At 49.7% G+C, this 9,483-nt stretch overlaps 1 protein-coding gene across 1 annotated transcript; it reads right to left on the bottom strand.

The window, feature by feature from the left end:
• Window positions 1-382: 382 nt before the first annotated feature.
• LOC104253800 (schlafen family member 11) lies at window positions 383-7,688 on the bottom strand. Its single transcript, XM_059829484.1, has 4 exons — window positions 6,587-7,688; window positions 5,130-5,258; window positions 2,327-3,083; window positions 383-1,250 (listed from the first exon to the last, which is right to left on the bottom strand). Exons 1-4 carry the CDS (start codon window positions 7,686-7,688, stop codon window positions 383-385), a joined length of 2,856 nt encoding a protein of 951 aa, XP_059685467.1.
• Between the last annotated feature and the right edge of the window lie 1,795 nt (window positions 7,689-9,483).

The following is a 9,483-nucleotide window of genomic DNA, read 5'->3' on the forward strand; positions in this document are numbered from 1 at the left end:
TTTGACCATTTGCACCAGCACCAGCAGGGACATAAACAAGGATGGTCCCTGTTGCATTTCCTACCAGTGGTTCCACTCTGGTAGGGCTGAAACAAGTCAGAACATGCCATCAGCTTAAAGAGCAGAGGAATTGAAAGTACAAGTCTCCAAACTGTTTTATGATTTATCCAAGTAGTTTGTCATTGTTTACTTCCTTCTGCAATTGCCATTTTCAGCAATTTGTTCTCTCCAGGTGGCTATGTCCTTTAATTAAAATCAATTTTATGACATCCTACGGCCTACACATGGTGAAATATATATGTCAAATGGCATAATTTTTTTTTTTTTTGCATCGACTACAGAAAGGGCATCACAAAAATCTTAAGGCTGCCCTATAATATCACTAAACAAAAAATGAGTGAAGCATTTTAGTGTCCATAGCCCTAGGTAAGAGTAAATTGTCATCTGAAGATGTGTCTCTTAAGAACATCTTTTCTTTGTGATACAGCAAATGGAGTTTGGTGTTGGCTCTGGATGCTGCGCAGAGCAAAAGATTGAGAGATATCTCCTCTTGTGCAGGGACAGGATGAATGCCAAACACAATCCTCCTTTCTAGGCCTGAGAAGCGTCGGATGCTGTCAAGAACAATGACGTTTTCTAAAACATGCTCCGCTGGCCCCAAGACCAACCTCACCCTGCATTTCCTTATTTGTCTTTTCAGCTCAGATTCCAGTATCTGGCTGAACTCCTGGGCTGCATGCTGTGTACTGCAGAGGATTGCAATATCTTTGAGGGTATAGCCTTGCTGGATATAGCTGTTGCACTGCCTGGTCACGTACTCTGCCATTTCAAGTGTTCCCATATTTTCTTTTATTATGCAGTCACCTGACAAAGAATGGGCACATTCAGCCTGTTTAAACAACTCTTCCAGCACCTCATAGGGCATATCTGTGTTACGTTCTAGGAGGATTTCCTCCATTAGATTAAACATGACATTGCATATTTGCTTGGCATTACGGACCAATTTGGTCAACCATTCCTGAGGATATAGTTCTGAAAACTCAAGACCACAACCATATGGGTGAGTGGACTGGAAGAAATCCAGGAAGACCCAGAAAATGCCACTTTTTTTCTTGACTAGCTCCCGGGCACATTGGTACCAGTTTTCTTCAGGACGAAAATTCTGAGCTTCATCAACCACAATGTGTTTCACTTCTGGGAAGTTCCCATTTAAGAAAGCAACACGTGTCACAGACCGGCAGATGTCATTTCTAAAAAAAAGCAAACCGAAACCCCCCAAAACCATATGGTAAATAAAAAGATGATGTGACCAGACAAATCCGTATTGACTGCCTCTGTTTCTCAGCGGGTTCTTCCTTGGAGGAAGAAGTATTGCTGCTTACTGCCTAAAAATGGAAAACTTCCTATCTCAGCTGCAGCATGCTATATCGTTTTCCCCCTGGAAACATTTGTTCCAACGGATTGGATGTGCACAGGCATTGCTGCACAGCCTGCACAGCCCCCACTAACTGGTTTCAGATCTACCCTAGGAGGAGACTCAGGCCCACCCGTCCTACGTGGGGACCCCCTGGCAAGGCTCCCCAGGGGTGTCCCTCTGGCCTGCTCTCCCTGGTCCAGGGAAGGCAGTGCAGTCCCTGAGCTCCCGTGGGAAGGACGGATTCCCTTTTCTCCCCAGGGTGAGTGGGGACTGGCAGCACTTCTGCCAGGCCATCTGCCAGCTGGGGCCAGGACCTGCTCCGTGGGCGCTGCCGTGCCTGAGCTAGGCTGCGATTCCCTGATGCAAGGTGCCGTGCCCACTGTGGTGGCCTGCTGACCTCTGCGTGCTGACACAAGTGGAAACGCAGCAAGAAGAGAACTGGAGAACTGCTCTGCCTGAAATCCGCTGCCAAAATGAAATTCATTCCTGTTCTCCTTGTCTAGATGGCCATGGTCTAACGGCCAGTTCCTAGCACATCTGCACAAGCACCTGCATCAGCCCCAGCGCAGGCGGTGTTGAGGCAGGAACAGAGAAAGGCAGGTAGGTATTTCTGGTGTCAGCACCAGCCGTAATAAACTGTTAAACTAAGGCAATCGTCTTTTGAAGGTCTAACACAATCCAGCAATCACTGAATGTGGGATTCTCACTGCAGCCAGTGAACGCTGGATCCGGGCCGGAGCTCAGCTCAATAATACTTTCAATATTAACACCTTCCTTGAGATGATTATTGTGTGTTTGTGTCAGCCAGAGTTATATATTTGGCAAACAGATGTAAAATCAGCAGGGTTTGTGTTGTATGTACAGAGAATGGAATAAGAGAAAAAAGGGGAAATACATATTCCTGCTTACCCCACAAACTTCTTCAAGGGTTGATTTTCACAAATGTAGAGTATCTCTTTTGCAGAACAGTGAAAGATATTTCTTATTCTCTTAATGATCTCCAAAGCCACAATTGTTTTCCCTGTTCCAGGAAGACCAAGGACAAACTGCTCCTTGGCTTTGCGGAGGTTCTTGGAGAGCAGCTCGTACTGTTTGAGAGTGAGAAGGTTGAAAACCTCACAGCCAAGATGGTCGCTTAAGTAGGACTTAAAGCGTAGCACAACAATCACAAGTGCACGCAGGAACACAGGGATGTCCCTGGAGGTGAGGATGTAATTCTCTGGGTACAAGCTGGCGTAACCACACAGGTTTTCCTGGTTTTCTTGCTGGGGAACATCATTCCCTGCAACTTCCATATGGTTCTTTGTGCCGTTCAGGTGCAGTATTTGGGGAATCACACACACTTTCGAAGCGTATCCCCCATCATTGACTAGTTTCTGCTTTAATGCATAAGCAGTTTCTCTCGAGTTTGCAGACTCAGCAGAAGAGGCATCCTTGACTACAGTATACAATACTGGATACGTGTTTTCAGCTACTAAGAGAACATCACACACAACATCCTGGTTTTTCGGCAATCCAATGTCAACAGCCCAACTCCTTGAAAATATCAGTACCCCCTTGTTAAGTGGATGGATTTGTTTTTTCATTAAATCCTCTAGTCCAGGATATTCTGAGAGCAGGTCGGTGCAGATGGTTTCTGGCTTCCATTTGATTTCATTAGAACCCACTAGAAAAAAAAGAAGTCAAAGATTAGAAAAACAAAATACAGCAAATAATTTACTCAACACACAAGTTACTGGAGGAATGTACTATACCGTGAGGTCATGAAAGTAAAAGATTTAGTGTGAGGAAAAAATTTAGCATTCTCATGATACCTGGTGGTAAATCTGTAAGGGGTTTTTTTATTTTTTATATGAATAAAAGAGGTATAAACTCCATGCTTCAGACATGCCTGACTTCTAAACGGAATAAGAAAAAGTCTCTTTGGAGGGTTCTGCCTCCTTGCTATCTGCCTTCTCATTATTTAGGTATTCCTCTGACAGGTGTGTTGCTGCCACAGTGAGAGACCGGTGGTTGAACCAGGTGGAACAGCCCGCTTACAGCATCTCCTGCACCCCTGACTGGTAAAACACAATGCGCAGAGCAAGCGAAAAGGCACCTAGGAGCATCACCGGTCTCCTGGTGTATAGATACACATTCCTGTTAAATATACACGAAGATACCTCTCACATCCCAACGATAAACTTGGTGCTCCTCCAAAGTAACAAGTAACAGTAATTTTAAAGAAATATTAACACAAATCCTCTCTTAAAATTACAGGTTAAAATTACAGCTATGCACATTCGTAACACCCAGACAAATCTCAAATGCAAGCATACATTACGGTGTGTCACACAGCCTTCCATTTAAAAAGCACATTCTCATCAAGAAACAGCAATTGCATATCCTGTACCAAACACTATTAACTGATCAGTAAATCAATCATCTGAGAGTAATCCTGAAAACATATGTGAAAAGATAGCAAAATTACAAAAATAATTAGAAAAATTAGCAATTAATACATACATCCATAGGTCAGAATTTGGAGACAAAAAATAATCCATGGACTTTTAATGAGAAACTATCTGTTTGCTACTGATTGGAACAGTTCTGACACTGAACAAGGACCTGGAATTCCGTGTCTCTCCCATGTGTCTCAGAGCTTGACCTAAAGCCACAGCCCTGCTCTGCAGGAACATTATAGGATTTACATTGCCCTTGGCTACTTCTATTCTCCCCCGTCTTTCAGGGCTTGGTATGTGGGAGTATCTGTTGCTCAGCAACCACAGCAGAGGTCTTGAGATGTGGGATACGGGATGCAGGGCTGAATTCAGGTGTGGGGTGGTAAGAGACAGAGCACAGGAGATCCCAAGGCCAGAAACAGCTCTCAGATGGTCAGATAAAGAAATGCAGCCCTAGAGCTGGACAAAACTGGTTTTAAGAGTAACAGAGAACAAGTATCTCACTTGTGTGAAACATGCCATATTTACTAAACTCTGATGGAGCAGTGAACTTGCAGCCCAGTGCAGAAAGAACAAGGGGTAGAAGTGCATCAGCAAACCTACAGCAAGTGACCCCAAGCGGATCCTGGAGGCGGAAAAAGAAACCATCAACATCAACTATGTACTCCCGACAGAAGAACTGGGGATGCTGACGACTCGCCCTAACAACCGCCAGCAGACCGGAGCCATCAACAGTAAGATCCTGAGTTGTGGTGGAAGGCTGAGCGTAACGCCCCGAACAGGGGTGGATACTAGGAAATGTGCAGGTAACTATTATTACTATTATTATTATTATTACTTTTTTCACAGTGGTATTCATTTATTGTCTTTTTCTTTATCTGTAATAATTAGATCTTAACTAATAATAATTCCTTGATTAGACTACCTAGATTTCAGTTATACTAGAAATAAATTATTCTCTCTCTCTCGCTCTTGTTCGTCCACGAGAAGATTTTTGAGCGTAACAGGGGGCAGACAGTGCTCAGATCCCTGGGACACTGGGTATATTCTCAGCAATTGGGTGCATTAGGATTATACTTAGTGGCAAAAATGGGAGAAGACATCACAACACCTGAAAAATCAGGGAAATCAACATTCTTGGAGCAGTTGCATCTTTTAAATACCCTAACAGTTGCGTGGCTAAAATCTTACATTTATATCACGTCATCTTCCTAGAAGTTCTGTCAAATACAATCTTAAATTAAAAAAAAAATCTAGAATAAATGGCTTACCTGGGTAGAGGCATTCTTGGAGTTCAGACACACACTGGAGACCAGCTTTTGAATAAACTGGCTTGGTAAGAGGAGGACTATTTGACAAACTGAGCTCATTCTCAAATTTATCAGCCAGATTTGAAAGATCTGGGGGAAGAAAAAAGTATGTTATAGCCACCAAATTCCTTCCAGATGAGCTTTTAAAACCCAGCACTAAAGAGTAACTAAAATGATTAATTTAAGACCTCCCTTTGCAATCCTATTCAAGAAAATGCTGCCTACATAGTTAAGAATGACAGTATTGCATCAAACCAACCGGATCTTGATACGCTGTAAAGGAGGGCTCAAAGCACAGATTGCTTTACAGTTCAAAAACTTGTAGGAAAGGAGGGTTAGTTTCACGTTAAGAATGAAAAACTCTTCTTATTCAAAATCATGGTTGGAATAAACTCTCCAAGACCCGCTATACAGGTCTTGTTGTGGGGTGATGGAACAAAATGCAGGGCACAGCTTTTGAAAGGGAAGGATTTCATAATGAAGCGGGAAAACATGCCCTAAGACGAGCGAAGCCTTGCACCCCTGCTCTTTCAAAACAGCCTTTAACACCCACGGAGCCACACCGGGTGTGCAAAGGGATGTTTCAGCAGACACCTGAAACGCGCGTGAGCCTCGGAAAGGGGGAGCGGTTTGCAACCTGCTGCATACTGGGCATTGTGCTTCCTGAGCTGCAGGCTTGAAACCTTTTCTCAACCTTAAGCTGATCTCTGAAGAGACAACTGAGCAGGTTTTAGTAGCTACCCTAGTGTTGCTGACTTCGTTACAGATGCTATTAGTGCTTGATAAGGCGAAAGAGAAGAAAAGTTGCAGGTCAGTTTGACACCACCATTACAGCTAAAATGAGTATTTCACTTTAGTGCTGGCACACAACTTGTGCCAAGATGCTGGATCTACACAGATCAAACCAGGGCGTGGAGATTAATCCTCGCTAGTGCATCAAGCACTGGGGATTTCACTCCATGGGGATGAGCACCAGTAAGGACTTTTTTCTTTTTCAAAATAAACCCCTTTTAGGCACCTGCTAAAGGGGTCAGATTTCCACCAGGACATCACTCCTTCCTAAGCATCTTAACCAAGCCAGCTTCAAAAGTTTTCTACAATTCTCGTCAGGAGTAATGGAAGCTCCTGGGTGATTTTGAATCTTTCCACTTCATTTAGGGGCCTATGGGATCCCTAGGAAGGCTATTCCAGTTGGGAGCGCTTCAAAAAGTCCTGCTGAACCAGTTCAGAGAGTAATGCTTCACAGAAGGGTTTGCCGTTGGAGGCCAGTTACGGTACCGTCACCCCCGGTGCCTGTGACTGTGCCACGGGCCAAAGGCCCTTTTCTAGGTTTGAACAAAAGAAGTTGGTCTTTCCTCCTGAAAGTTTATAAACGAAGGCAGAAATGAAGTTGGCACTGATGTAAATGCAGATTTTACCTGGGTCTGCCGCTGTCATGAGCTCTGTCCATTTCCCGATGCTCAGTCTTTCGATCGTGTCACCCGTCACCATCCAGGATTCAGGTTTATCATGGAAAACAGCGCAGCAAAATGGTTCAACTTGCAGAGCGCACACGTAGCCCTGCAAGCATTCCGCTTTGTCATAAACGCTCAGGATGTAAGTCTTAAACTGCACACCCGCCTGAGAACCGCAGAAGTGATGGACGGGCATCGAGCCCACGGTATCAGCTACTGTTTCTTCTAAAGCTTCTTTCTCTACTTTACTATGGCTTCCAATGACTTTACTGCTGTCATCCACTCCAAAAAATAAATAACCACCCTGAGTGTTTGCAAAGGCAGAGACATAATTTGGAAGGGTTTTTCTAATGTAGTCCAAGATATTCTCTGTAGAGAAGTTCTTAAATTCAATATGTGTTGTCTCTGTGAAATCCAGGACCTCCCCAACCATCAGTTTGTCTCTCTTTAAAAACCTGGCGGCGGCATCTTGGATGTTGCGCTCCTCGGTGTTCAGAGGGGTCTCCTTTGCTCCCCCATCAAAGTTCAGCAGAGCTTTCTTAGCACTTGGCCCATTCTCATCACGGCACTTGGCACGGCTTTCCTTCCCCCTCAGAAATGTAGCGGCGTCGCTTGGAGTCATAGGGACAACGGACGTGAAAGACCTACAGGACAAACCCGTGCTCAAGCTACAGATACGCGGCTTTGTGGCTGCGCTTTCGGGGTCCGGACCTCCACAGGTCCACGTTTTAACAAAAAGCAGCAAGTAATTCTGCTGCTGCATCCATGTGAAGTATTCGCTGGTCTCGCTGCAGCCGATGCACCCCCTGAGGCTCTGCTCTATGTCCAAACCGATGCCGTGCTCCTGAAAGCAGTAATTCTTGTCTTTGCTCTCCATCCTCACTACTCCTCCTCCTGAATTCAGCAGTGCACACACTGCTATAGAAAGCTCCTTTCGATGCCTTCTCTGATGGCAAGAGGTCTTCTTTCTGGATCTCTCTCCTAGAACTATTTTCCCAATATCTACCACCACATCGGGATAACTCGTTTTCAAATTAACCAGCAGCTGCCTTTCTTGGCTGGCCATCCCGATCCTGAAATGATAAATTATTAAGAGCACCTCACGATTCCACACGGCGTGTGACAAAGGAAACCGTACACCTTTGGCTTAGGCTTATACACGCTAGATTTAATAAATCGGAAAAGGAAAGTCATTATTTGCAACGCACAAGCAAATCAAAGACAAGACTATAGCGAGGAGACCCACGGACGCCCTGTTAATTAAGCTAATTTATGGGGCTCTTCTGCATATCGGGCTCTAAGCGGTGTCCTGAAGCCACGCAGGGAACACCTCCCGGCTCCCCCGACCCGGCGGCCGGCGACCCTTCACGGGAGCAGCTCCCGCCGCCCCCTCCCCCGGGACGCGGCCGCCCTCGGCCCCCCCCCGCGCCGCGGGCAGAGCCCCCCGGGCGGGCGGGGGCCGCGGGGACCGGCCGGGAGCGCACCCCCCGGGGGGGACGGCGCGGGCGGGCCGGGGCGCGCCCCGCTCGGCGGGGCCGGTGCAGACGGCGGCGGGGCCGTGCCGCGCTCCTCCGCTGGTCCCGCCACCGGCAGCCGGTCCCGGAAGCGGCCCCGCCGGTTGGGCTGGAGGCCGCGCTCCGCCCGCTCCCGGACAGCGCTGGGCACCGGCCGAGGGGGCGGCGGGGGCAACGGAACCGGGGTTGGGGGGGGGGGGGGGGGGCCCGGCCCTACCTTCCCGGGGGCGCCCGGTTGGGTCTGGCGGAGCAGCGGGCGGTGAGTCCCGGCACAGCGCGGCCCTTCCCGGCGTTCCCGCGCGGTACGAACCTCCCGCCGGCGGCCCGGCCCCGCCCCGCCCCGCCCCGCAGACACCGGACGCTGTATTTCAAATAGTTTAATTTTAAAAATATTCTATTCAGTGCTAAAATAACTTTCCACTTCCACGCGCGGCCGCGCCTTCGGCTTCGCCAGGCTCGATCACAGACTCGGCGGGACATGCAGTGGCGGCGGGGGAGCGGGGTGCGGGGCGGCGGCGGGGCTGCGGGCCGGGGGGTGGCAGCGGGAGCACCGGGGGGGGGGGGGGCAGAGCCCCGGGGGCGGGAGGGCTTCCCGGGGTGGGGGGGGGAGCGGCCCCCTGCCGCATCCTTCCCCATCGCGGGGACGGGGGGTACCGAGACCGGGGCAGGGGTGCCCCGGGCGCAGGAGAGCAGCTCCCCCAGTTCTCGGGGTGGGGTGGGGGGGGGGGGGGCCGGGGCAGCCCCGAGGGGAGCGGACTGCAGATCCCGCCGGGATGGACTGGGGGGTCTGTCCCGGGGGGGCTTTGCCAGCGCCCAGCCCGCACCTGCCTTCCACGGGGGGAGCGCTCCCCTCTCTCCCACCACTAATGGCTTAAACTAGCAGCTTATTGCACAGCGTCCCAGCGCGGATCCCTGCCGCAGCAGGGCAGGACTCGGCCTCTCCCCTCACCGCTCCCCGCCTGCGCTCACAAAGGAGCGGACAAAGCGCTTGGTGCAGGTGGAAGGCGGCTCTCCCAGTCCCAGCACCTACGGGAGCGCGGGCAGGGGAGCCAGAAGCAGGCAAAAGCATCCACCGGTGCCCCGGGGGCTACGGAGAGCGGGGAGCCCCACGGACAACTCCCCCTGCGCATGCAGACCACCCGCCGGAGACCCCCAGGCTGCAGGACAGGTCAGCAGGGAGAGAGGGAGCCAATAAATAGAGGCAAATTTGCAGGTACTGGTGGCAGCCCCATCCGCCCGGGGAGCGCAGGCCGCCTCTGCCGGGGCTGGCCCCCGAGAGCGGGGCAGGGCAGGGCAGGCTGGATGGCGAGTGGCAGGAGCGCCCGTCCCTGGGGAAGGGGCAGGCTG

Source organism: Gavia stellata, chromosome 25 (genome assembly GCF_030936135.1).
Source record: "Gavia stellata isolate bGavSte3 chromosome 25, bGavSte3.hap2, whole genome shotgun sequence".
In the NCBI taxonomy this organism is placed as follows: Eukaryota; Metazoa; Chordata; class Aves; order Gaviiformes; family Gaviidae; genus Gavia; species Gavia stellata.

What these genes read in the sequence shown, in the direction of transcription:
- LOC104253800 (XM_059829484.1), bottom strand. Translation starts at nt 7,688, where the DNA reads ATGGCCAGCCAAGAAAGGCAGCTGCTGGTTAATTTGAAAACGAGTTAT. An exon ending in CATGACAGCGGCAGACCCAG is followed by an intron (nt 5,259 to 6,586) that starts GTAAAATCTGCA and finishes TTCTTCCCCCAG; the next exon opens with ATCTTTCAAATCTGGCTGAT. An exon ending in CCCTTGAAGAAGTTTGTGGG is followed by an intron (nt 1,251 to 2,326) that starts GTAAGCAGGAAT and finishes GCTTTTTTTTAG; the next exon opens with AAATGACATCTGCCGGTCTG.